Below are 12,751 nucleotides of genomic sequence, written 5' to 3'. Positions count from 1 at the left end.
CTCTCTTTCTCCCCTCTTCTCTCTCAAAATCAATAAGCATGTCCTATTTTCCCTCAGGTGAGGAAAAAATAGTAAGAAACTTAAAAAGAGTCTTTGTTTTCAGAGAACAGGCTAACAGCTGTCAGAGGAGAGGGGGTTTGGGGGTTTTGCAGAAAAAAAAACCAACAAACCACAAACTCATAGACAACAGTATGGTGATTACCAGAGAGGGAAAACAGGATGGGGTGAGGCAGAAGAGGGTACAGGGGAGGATAAACAATGATGGAAAGAGACCTGGGGTGGTGAACACAATATACAGATCATGTATTATAGAACTGTATACCTGAAACCTGTATTAACCTCAATAAATTTAATAATTAAAAATAAATAAAACTTTTACCTAAAGGTCTGAAAAAAGAGGCTTTGAAGATACATGCCAAAGTACAATGAGTGAAACAACAAATTCTGAGATTTGCTGCAAAATAATGTGAGCAAGACGGAATAGAGATAAAACAACACTGACCACTTTCTGATAATTACTAAAATGAGTTAATGGATAATACATAGAGGTTCAATAAATTCCTTGTAGTTTTTAATTATCTTTAAAATTTTCCAAAATAACAGGTAAAAAATGTATGAGTTGCTAACAAAAAATAACAACAGAAAAACTAAAAAAATCTCATTTTGGCTTTCACTATCTGCTAACACTACAGCAAGAAATAAAGTTAAGGTTAATTTATGTCACATGCACACACAGAGCACACACATGTGGCCATGTGACGTGCAATGGTTTAGGTGGACTGCAGGTTTGTAACAATAACACTGCACACAGCACATAGCTTGATTTTAAAGACTGTCATCATGGTAAACACTGCTGGCTTCCTAGCCAATATCCATTCTCCTGATTCCTTACAGAATCCTAATAATGTCTATAAAAGAAAACATGTCAAGCTAAAATAATCCATTTATCAGTTTACCTTGCAGCTACAAAAAAATTGTGGTATAGAGCTATAGTACTTACAGAGAACGTATAGAACTAAATGCCTATATTAGAAAAAAATGGTGTCAATCCTTAAGTTTTTGTATTAAATAAAAAAGTACCCACACAGAATAACAAAATAAAATTAAACCCAACTCCAAAGAAGAACAAAGAAAAGACAAAAATCAATCAATGATGTAGGAAACAGAAGAAAAGTCAATGAAACCAAAAGCTTTTAAATTAACAAAACATGATAAGCCTCTAGAGCCGACTGTCAGAAAAAAAGAAGCCACAAATTACTATAACAGGATTGAGAGGTGACATCACTACAGATACTACAAGGAATTACAAGGAACTACAATAAACAAATTTAAATCCATTGTTTCAGCCCCTCAGGTGAAGTGGAGAAACTCTTACAAAGATACAACGTACCAAAGTGCACTAAATTAGAAATAGATACCTGAGTAGTCCTATATCCATTAATGAAATTGAATTTGTATTTTATAACTTGCCACAAAGAAAACTCTAGGCCTAGGTAGGTTCACTGGTGAATGTCATCAAATATTAAGGAAGAAATAATGTCAATTCTACACAAACTCTTCCAGAAAACATAACAAAAGGAAACACTTCCCAATTTATTGTGAGGCCAACATTAATCTGATACCAAAACCAGACAAAGATTTAGAAGGAAAACAAACAAAAATACAAAAACTACAAATAATTTCTCTCATAAACATAGTCACAAAAGTTCTTGACAGAATTTTAGCAAATCAAACTCAATAATATATTAAAAAGTAATGCATCAGCTTTAGCAGTAATGAAAAGGTAGGTTTAACATAAAAAAAAACCAACCAATGGAGTTCACTAAAAATAGTAAATTGTATAATTATCTCATAGATGTGGAAAACCATATGACCAAATCCCCTTACAATAAACTCAGAAAACTAGGAACAGAAGGATAAAGTGTATCGACAAGAAACATAGCTAGCATCAAATTTAATGGTAAAAAATAATAGTTTCACCCCAGCACCAGAAGCAAGGATGTCTAATATCTCACCACTTCTACTTATCTTTGTACTCAAGGTCCTAACTAAGAAAATAACAATTGGAAAGGAAGACATAAAATAAGTCTATTTATGGACAATATGACTGTTTATATAGAAAGTTCAAAGGTATCTACAAAAAAGCAACTAGAACTAGTGAGTTTAGCAAGATTGCTGGCTACAAGGTCAATATATAAAAACTACAAAATATTTCTGAGAAAAATTCAAGTCTATAATAAATGAAATATAACATACACCATATTCATAGATCTGTAGGTTCAATATTGTTAGGATGTCATTTCTCTCAAAAATGACCCACTGAGTCAAAGCAATTCCAATCAGAGTCCTAGTAGCTTCCTTTGTAGAAAGTGACAAGCTGATTCTAAAACTTACATGCAAAGGACCTGAAAAAAACAAAACAAAACAACTACAAAGTTAGAGGACCTAACCACCAGATTTCAATACTTATAAAGCTACAGTAATCATTAAGACAGTGAAATATTGGTGTAAAGAAAGATGTATCAATCACTGGAAAGAATTGAGTCCATCAACCCATGCATACATGATCAACCTCTGACAAAGGTATAAATACAATTTAATGGGGAAAGAATAATGTCTCCACAAAATGATGCTGGAACAATTGTATACCCATAGGCAAACAAACAAAAAAGCCACAACTAGACCCTACACCATATATAAAAATTAATTCAAAGAGGAACAGTGACTTTATATAAAAATTAATTCAAAGAGGAACACTGACTTAAGAGATAAAACTATAAAAAAAGATTTAATAGATAAGACTTTTAAAAGCATAGTATAAAAGTTGGTAAATTAGATTTCATCAAAATTTTTTCATTTGCTCTTCAAAGACACTATTGTGGCCCTGGCTGGTGTAGCTCAGTGGACTGAGCTCGGGCCTGTGAAACAAAGGGTTGCCAGTTCAATTCCCAGCCAGGGCACAAGCCTGGGTTGCAGGCCAGGTCCCCAGTGGGGTACATGTGAGAGGCAACCACACATTGACATTTCTCTCCCTCTCTCCTTCCGTTCCCCTCTCTCTAAAAATAAATAAATAAAATATTTTTTAAAAAGACACTATTGTGAAATGGATAAGCAAGCAACAGACTGGGAGAAAATATCTATGAACCATATATCCAAGAAAGAAAAAGACTTATATCTAGAATATAAAACGAACCCATACAACTCAGTAAGAAGACATGCAACCCAAAAGAAAATAAGCCACAGATCTGAATAGACAGTTGACCAAAAGAGAAAGCAAAAAAACACATGCAGATACCAACATCAAAATTTGTCAAATTTAAGCTCTGGCTGGTGTAGCTCAGTGGATTGAGCTCGGGCCTGCGAACCAAAGAATCAGGGTTCGATTCCCAGTCAGGGCACATGCCTAGGTGGCAGGCCAATTCCCAGCAGGGGACTCAAGAGGCAACCAGACATTGATATTTCTCTCCCTCTCTCCTTCCCTTCTCCTCTAAAGATAAATAAAATAAAAAATTTTAAAAATTGTCAAATTTAAAATTATAAATGTGTTCATTTTAATGCACAGTAATTATAAAGTTATAAAAAAGTTAAGTATAATAAACTTAAGGCTAATTTATCACACACACACACACAAAACAAACAGATATATGACATGTATTGGCTCAAACTGACTACAGATGATAACACTATCATCAGGTAGGTTGATTTTAAAGAATGACACTATGACGGACACTGCTAATTTCCTCTCTTTCATTCAGTCTTCTTTTCTTCCTTATTAACAGAACTTTAATTGTGTTTATGGACGAAAATGTGTACAACTAAAATAAGTAGAACTCTTACGCGTGTTTATCTGTTTACCTTTATAATAGAGGCACTAACATGTTCCTACTTTTCCACACTTGGATATGATACCTAGGAACAGAGCATCTAACAGTGACCATGAGGACAAAAGCAAACAGTAAGGATGGAAGGGAAAAAATAGAGGAACCAGGTTTCTTGATGACATACACAAAATCAATCCCTAAACTGCCTTCCTCTAGAGTTCTAGATGAGAAAAGTAGATGTCTTCTTTAAGTCATTATTTGTTGATGTTTTTCTTGCACAGTTGATCAAAATTTGTAATAATCAGAGAATTTAGTACAACAAGTGGAGTCTGAGATACCAGTTGCCCAAATCACCTCTATGTATTTGTCCAATTTTTATGGTTCCACTCTTTTCCACTAAGTGCCTTAATTTTTATAAGACACCTGGTAAGGCTGTAATCTCAATTTATGTTGAAATTCAGCAACTCACAGACTCAGGCTCTGGTTTTTGGCAAAATCAATCTTATGACTGCAAAAGATAAACTCTCTTAGGACAATTATAGAAACTCTGGGGTTTTGAATGCCTTAAGAAATAATTCTACCTAAGTAAAACTTCTCTTAGCAATGGAAAAAAACCAACAACAAACTGTCCACAGATAAAAGTGAAACAATGTCTTAGTTCTGCACTTTTGTGTTCACCTAAATAAAATTGCTCTGAGTAATGACGGGAGGGGAGAAAATTCTATACCACTCCTTAGTAAGCACCCACAGCCTTTTCTTAAATGGTCCCATTATTCTAGGTGATTATTTAAGTAACTGTTTCATCACTGTATGATATGCACTGTTAAAGTCTTACCTTCTAAAACTAGTTTTAAACTCATTGCAAATCAAACCCTAACAGCTCCTACAAACAATGTGAGATTCTGGTGTCATTTAGGTCTCTTTATTTGCAATTAATCTTGATACCAATTCAAACAGGTATGCCTAATAATAGTATATTATAGAAATTAAGTACAAAATAACCTCTGGGTGCCCTGGCTGGTATGGCTCAGTGGGCTGAACATCATCCTGCAAACTGAAAGGTCACTTCCTGATCAGGACCTGGGTTGCAGGCCAGGTCTCTGGTTGGGAGCATGTGAGAAGCAATGAATCAATGTTTCTCTCCCTCTCTTTCTCCCTCCCCTCCCCTCTCTCTAAAAATAAATAAAATCAAAAGAAAGGAGGGAGGAAGAAAGGGAGAAAGGAAGGGAGCAAAGGAGAATAATCTCTGGGTGGGCCAGAGAGCCAGGCCCTAAATCTATATAACTAGTAATAAATGACCAACTATACCATGAGAATTTTTAAGCAAAATGCCATTTTTACTGCTACTTAGACCTGGATACCCCAGCAATGCTGCCCTTGAAAGAGGTGAATTCCTCCCTCTATCACTGGAGCTTGTCAAATCAGTTCTCCTCACTGCTACATATTCACATCGTTTACTTCTAAACCAAAATCTTAGGTTTCATGCCTATACCCTGCAAGGGAGACTGGGAATATAAATCTTATGATTTCACTGAGAAGATAGAACTTTCATGTGGGAAACTATCAAATTATAAAGAAGGCATCTAAGATGTTGTATAGCCATAAATTATAACTGTCCAATGCTTACATCATTAGCTTTACCTTCTGAGGTTCAAACATTCTATACAAGATATCTACATTCAATTACACTTAATTGGCCATCATTGCTTCTTAGTCATACTTACTGAACGGGCACATTTTTTGGGGGGGCTGCTAGAAAGTCCATCCAGTTGCCCATGTTCACCCAGAAACCCCGTCACTTGGTCCAAGAAAGAAGATACATCTAACTGGTGCCACTCTACTAGCTTCTGACCTAAAAATTAAAAACCAGGATATATAAATATAATGAAACCAATATACCTCAACATTCTCATTAAGTATTACTTTCAATATTTACATGATTAAAATTTTGGGAACACATATCCCCACACCTTATCAAGTTATATAACATTTTCATAATCTAAAAAATACATTAATTATAGCAAACTTAAGATTCCCAGCCATCAAACAACTTCTTTATCTGCTGGTTGCCATTTAGAAAGACAATTCAAACAAAGTAAAAATTTTGATAAAACTCAATTCATTAATAATAAAACCAGCTCTACACTCTGTTCTCTGGTGGGATTACAGCTAGTACTTAATATTTTAATAATAGAAAACCTAAGGGGATCCCTTATAATATAACAAGAAAGATATAAGTTATTTTTTTGAAAGAACAGAACTGTACAAATATAAAATACTATCATCTCCCAAAATTGTCAGAAATAGACTCCCTAAAACATTTCAATAGATGTTTAAACGATTCTAAAGGGCATCAATAAAAACCTTCACCTAAATTATTACAAAGAATTCTGAAACAGGATTCAAACAAATATTAAAGATAATTATTTAGGCAACTAAAAAATAAGTCATAGGTCAAATGCTGTAAGCTGACATAAATCTTACCTGTCCGTGGATCCAAGATGGAAACATAGGGGAAATCCCCTAGCTTATAAAACTGTATGTATCTTTGACCCTCCTCACTGTCATGATAAACCTGTTAAGTCATTGATATAAAAAAAAGTCATCCTCTAAAAAAAGTTCCAATTACATCCCTGATATACACCACCAACAATTAATTCTCCAAATATACCTTTGGTTTATGCTAAGATCTCATTCCTACATTAAAGAGAAAATGAAGGTCATCTGGTGTGAACTCCTTCAACTTCCTGTCCTCAGTTCCTCTGAAAAATTATATATCAATCCATGTTTCCTCTATTGACAGTTCAGAAGAGATACTGCTCTTTCTGATCAAGTTAGTATTCTTTCAGTTCAAGCTGTCTGTCTACTTATATCGTTCCCGACCCTTATATTATACATCTTAATAAATCACAACATTTTAAGATGATTATCTTGAATGGCAGAGATGTTCAGTCAATAGTTGCAAAATAAAAGGTTATCATTCAGAAAAAAATACTGAATTTAGGCCTGTAAAACATGAATAAGTAAATTAATAACATCAACAGCATTTTACAGTGGGAAAAAATTCATTCAAGACATTTTTATTTCCTAAAAATTTTCATAAAATGAAAATTTGAGATAATCTTAGCTTGATAATTTACATAAAAAGAAAGTTGAGCCAGCATTACTAAATGACAAGCCTAAGGACATGTAGTTAAAAAGTATCAAACTCAAGCTAAAATCCAAGTCTTAGTCAAATGTTTTTCTATTACTGAGATCTACATTCGAACTGTCAATTATAGTAGCCACCATAACACATGCTACTGAAATATTTGAAATGTAGCTATTCTGAACTGAATAAGTATGTATGAACCAGATCTTGAAGACTTAACATATGAACAAAAAGATCAAGATATCTCATTAATATTTTATTAGTTTTATATTAGATATATTGGCTTTAAAAATATTAAAATTAATTTCACTTGTTTCTTTTGACCCTTTTAAATGTGGTTACTAGAAAACTTTTAATTACATATGTGGTTCACATTATATTCTTACTAAAATATAAACTATTCCAGTTTTACACTTTAACAAGATACTTAAGATCTTTTGAGATATGAGTATTAAATGGTTACATAGCTTGGTTCTTTTTTATCTCTTCCCTTGGGAATTCTTCACTGCTGCCCTAATTTTTGTTTGTCCTTACTATTTCAGCCATTATGAGTGGTTTTACTTTTTCATATGCTATAATTTAACTCAGTTATCAATTTTTTTCCAGTTTACAGATGAATTCCTCCTTCTCAACATCCCATACTATGAAAGTAAAATACTACTAAAACTTTGATTAACTCTCCACACCTGCCAGAAAATGAAATGTTCCCGGATAATATTCTTCACAGCTTCATTGCTCCATACATCACGGTTGAGGCACTGGCATGCAAAGTCTTGTACATTTTGAATGTTTATCATCAGCCACTTATTCTGCATCTGGCCACACTCTTTGGCCTGTAAGAGTAAAGTTACAGAACACCTGTTAGAAATAATTTCTACTTGGTAACGGGTATGTTTCAGAGTTCAGACACTGTCATCTTTTCATTTAAATACTACGAAGTTTTTTTCCTCAAGTATGACATCTAGAATTTTGGGTATCTATCTATACATTATTTACATTAATTTGCTTGGGTACATATAATTATACTGTCCACTTTCAAGCATTTTTCAAATTTAGATAAACTTGTTATAATGGCTGAATTTTTAGTGTACATTTAAACATCTGAAAAAAATTATACAAGTTTTTAAGGTCAACAAGTCATGTAATTCTATCACTTGTCTCTATCAATCCCTACTCAAAAATATAGCATCTTTTTTTTTCCTTTTTCCTCCTCCCCCACATAATCCATCTTCTTTTTAATAGATATAACCAGTGTGTTATATCTTGTTGTTTTATTTTCCTTAACATCGTATCTATTCACATTTCCAAATATGATATTCATCTCAATTATTAGGCACGTGCTATTTTATAAAATCACCCTCAACATTTCTGTAAAAGCTGCTGAGAGTGTTTTCTCTTAGGGTTATTTTCCTAGGAGTGAATATCATCAGAATGATCTTTAAAAGACTCCCCAATTTATGGGGAGTACAAATATTAATCATGAGTGTGTACTTTTTGCTTAATAGTTCCTCATCACCATAAAAACCTAAAAATGTTGTTGAGTACAAAAAGACTGGCAGAAAAGCAAATGAGCAAATGCTTCCTTAAACCTTTGCAACAATAAAATAAAAGCCCTAGGTTTGAATAATTTCATCTTGGAACAGTATTCTTTTCCACATCAGTTTGACAGAAGAAAATCTTAGGAATCAGACTTCTGCCAAGATGGAGGCATAGGTGGAAACACTGTGCCTTCTCCCACAACCAAGTTTGAATACAACAAATGTTTAGGAAACAAAGACACAACCAAAGAACAGAAAATTGAACGATATGGAAGTCTGACAACAACGAACCAACCGTTCAACCGGGAGGGTAAGAGGGGCGGAGCCAGCAGCGGAGTAGGGTCGGGCAGGAAAGATCCCCCAACCCAGGCACACAGGCAGCGCAGACCCAGTCGGGGTGCGGGGCAGACTGACCTCCATCGCACATTCGCACACAGTGAGACGGACCGTGCAGGCCCCTGTGGGCGAACCCAGTGGTGGAGGGCTGACTGAGGTGGCACATTCGAGTGCAGTGGGACGAAACACGCGGGCCCCGGTGATGGTGGCAGCTGCGGCGGCAGCGGTGGGAGGCGGCAGATGGGACCGCCATTGCTCCTCTTTGACCCCGCCCCCACGTGCAGCATCACGGCCCAGCAACTCAGTTGCCCTGCTCCGGTGAACACCTAGGGCTCCGATCCTGATATGTACATAACAGGCACGAACAGTCCAAAAGATGGCTCAAGAAGAACTCAGAGCCCCAGAGCCAAAAACTCTAAGCAAAAAAGAAATAGCCAGCCTCTCAGATGCACAGTTCAAAACACTGGTAATCAGGATCAGAACTGGTTGATTATAGTCACAAATTAGAGGAACAAATGAAGGCTAAACTAATTGAAATGAAGGGAAATGCACAGGAAACCAATAGTGATGGAAAGGAAACAGGGATTCAAATCAATGGAATGGACCAGAAGGAAGAACGAAACATCCAACCAGAAAAGAATGAAGAAATGAGAATTCAAAAAAATGAGGAGGCTTAGGAACCTCCAGGACATCTTTAAATGTTCCAACATCTGAATTATAGAGGTACCAGAAGGGGAAAAGAAACAGCCACGAGTGGAAAACTTATTTGAACAAATAATAAAAGAGAACTTCCCCAGTCTGGCAAAGGAAATTTCCCCAGTCTTCCAGGAAATCCAGGAAGTTCAGAGAGTCCCAAAGAAGGTGGACCCAAGAAGGAGCACACCAAGGTGCATCATAATTACATTAGCCAAGATTAAAATGAAGGAGAGAATCCTAAAAGCAGCAAGAGATAAGGGGACAGTCACCTACAAAAGAGTACCCATCAGACTGTCAGCGGATTTCTCAAAAGAGAACTTACAGGCAAGAAGGGGCTGGAAAGAAGTATTCCAAGTCATGAAATCCAAAGACCTACAGCCAAGAATGCTTTATCCAGCAAAGCTTTCATTTAGAATGGAAGGACAGATAAAGTGCTTCTCGGATAAGGTCAAATTCAAGGAGTTCATCATCACCAAGCCCTTATTATATGAAATGTTAAAGGGACTTATCTAAGAAAAAGAAGATGAAAAATATGAACAGTGAAAGGACAGCAAACACACAGCTATTAACAACCACACCTAAAACAAAAGCAAACCAAGAGGACAGCTAGATCAGGAGTGGAACCATAGAAATGAAGAACACATGGAGGGTTAGCAACAGGGGAGTGAGAGGAGGAGAAGGGGGGAGAAGGTACAGAAAATAGCATAGACAGTAGGTATAAAATAGATAGGGGGGAGGGCAAGAATAGTATGGGAAATATAGAATCCAAAGAACTTGAGACAAGTGGTTATAAACTAAGGGGGGGAGAATGGTGGGGGAGGGGGTGTGCGGGTGGAAGGGAATCAAGGGGGGAATAGAACAACTGTAATGGTATAATCAATAAAATATATTTTAAAAAAGAAAATCTTAGGAATCAATTAACTCAGGTTAATAACAGTTCATGAATATACATCATTTTGAAAGTACTGGGCAATGTGAGACTATATTCTGCTTTAAAAAGGTTTACACAGTCTTACAGATACTGTTTCCCTATTTTGTATACATCTCCCCGAGGAAAACACTTTCTAATATTTACTGTTGGTTCCACAAGTTCCAAGTTCAAAACAGAAGTATTCCTGTATTGAGCCAGAAAGCTGTATTTAACTAGTCAAAAGCTTATTTTATTTTTTAAAAGATTTCGCCCTCACTGGTGTAGCTCAGTGGATTGAGCGTGGGCCTCAGAACCAAACAACCACGGTTCGATTCCCAGTCAGGGCACATGCGTGGGTTGCAGGCCAGTTCCCAGCAGGGTACGCACGAGAGGCAACCATACACTGATATCTCTCTCCCTCTCTCCTTCCCTTCCCCTTTAAAGAGAAATAGATAAAATCTTTAAAAGTTTTTTTTTATTTATTTGCTTCTAGAGAGTGGGAAATGGAGGGAGAAACAGAGGGAGAGAAACATCAATGTGTGGCTGCCTCTCACTCACCCCCAAGTGGCGACCTGGCTGGCAATTCAGGCATGTGCCCTGACTGGGTACTGAACCAGCAATCCTTTGGTTCGCAGGCTGGCACTCAATCCACTGAGCCACACCAGCTAAGATTCAAAAAGCTTATTTTAAAGTATACAAATATAATAAAATTACTCCTTGCACCTAGGAAGTAACAAGTTCTTTACCTATACCATGCACAAGGATTAAATAAATGGGTGATAAAATGAGTAATTATACTGCTGTAACTGAAAAAGTATTTGGGAATAAAGAAAAAAAATGAACATATATTTCTAGAAAAACAGATTGGAGAGTACTTATCCCTGTAACAGGATAAATTTACATAAGTCTGTCTAAACTACAGCACTGACAAGAACAAAACATATTAAGACCAGAGTGTTAGCTATAGATACTGGATTTATAGTAGTTACCAAAACACAAAAATCCCTACCTCCACGAAGCATACATTGGGAAGAAACCTTGTATCAATGAGCACAAAAAACTGAAGATGCTATTTAAAAATTACGGCTAGAAGGAAGGGCCCCAAAAGGACATGAATTTTATGCAAAGCAACAATGTTTAGAGGGAATATAAGGGGGTCTTACACAATCTCACTAAGTATGCTAATTATGTGAGTCTAGGACTAGAGGTAAGAGTGGACCATGGGACAAATGATGAACTTTCCCTCTTAGAATCTATTAGGTTATTCTGAATCAACATTTAAAACCCATTTATTATGGGGAGACCCAAGGACAAGAGTGGCTATATGAAATAGAGAGGTATGTGATATGCCTTGTATGTGACAAGGGGGAACAATGGGAGACTAACAATTCTCCCAGTCCCAGACAAACCAGTAAAGAAAGAAAATAAAAGATACAGAGGATAAAAACATTTGTTTCAGAAATAAATATACAGGTATAAAGTCAAGAAGGAAATACATTAAAATATGCACAGTACTTTTAAATGAAAATTATGATTTTATTATTTTTCTTACTAGTTTTCTAATTTTTCTATATTTGCCAAATTTGTATAAAACTAAATATAAGCTATATACAGTTTATTCAGAAAAAGTTCATCTTATATATTTTGTTATTAAATTGGTTCTTTACATTTTTTATTTTTAAAGAATTCAGTTTTTCATTTTTAGAGAGAGGAAGGGAGGGAAAAAGAGAGGGAGAGGAGACATCAGTGAGTGGTTGCCTCTCACTCGCCCCCACCTGGGGACCTGGACCACAACCCAGGCCTGTGCTACAGCATGGGAATGTAAGACTGGCAATGTAAGGCGCGACCCCTCTTTGATTTGAAGGCCAGTGTTCAATCCACTAAGCCACACCAGCCAGAGCTACATTTTTAGCTAAAATTTTTACTTGCCTTTATAACAGAACTGTTGAAATTAACAAAGTATTATTAGTAACTGGGACTAGGTGCATGTAAAATTAAATGGCAACATATAAATACCAATTTCTTATGAAAACAGGAACTATTATGAAAATTGTTCTGATTCTTTCTGTACAATGTACTCCAGATTATGCCATTCAATCATTTAATAAAGATTTAATGATAGTCAATTATGTGCCAAAAACTCTTCTAGGCATTAAATACAATAAATAAAGTTCTTGTGTTCATAGAACTTACATATTAAATGTTCCCTTTCCTAGGCCAGATCATTCATTAACACTGACTGTCTCTTGTTTGCGCACCAACTGGGAACCAAACCTGCAACCTACGTACGTGCCCTGAC

The 12,751-nt window shown here is 35.8% G+C and overlaps 1 protein-coding gene across 1 annotated transcript in view; it reads right to left on the bottom strand.

Annotated features, from left to right (window-relative positions):
- The window catches only part of UBXN7 (UBX domain protein 7), a 63,343-nt gene that overhangs the window by 10,897 nt on the left and 39,695 nt on the right, over positions 1 to 12,751 (bottom strand). The window contains exons 6-8 of the mRNA XM_037037675.1: positions 7,659 to 7,805; positions 6,306 to 6,396; positions 5,546 to 5,673 (exon numbers count right to left, since the gene is read on the bottom strand). Coding sequence (XP_036893570.1) covers positions 5,546 to 5,673; positions 6,306 to 6,396; positions 7,659 to 7,805 — 366 coding nt within the window. The remainder of the gene's footprint in view (positions 1 to 5,545; positions 5,674 to 6,305; positions 6,397 to 7,658; positions 7,806 to 12,751) is intronic.

The sequence above is a fragment of the Sturnira hondurensis genome, unplaced genomic scaffold, assembly GCF_014824575.4.
Source record: "Sturnira hondurensis isolate 20B ecotype Veracruz unplaced genomic scaffold, ASM1482457v3 Scaffold0023357, whole genome shotgun sequence".
In the NCBI taxonomy this organism is placed as follows: domain Eukaryota; kingdom Metazoa; phylum Chordata; class Mammalia; order Chiroptera; family Phyllostomidae; genus Sturnira; species Sturnira hondurensis.
Note: the sequence above shows the minus strand (reverse complement) of the source record. Positions and strands in the feature narration are given on the sequence as shown.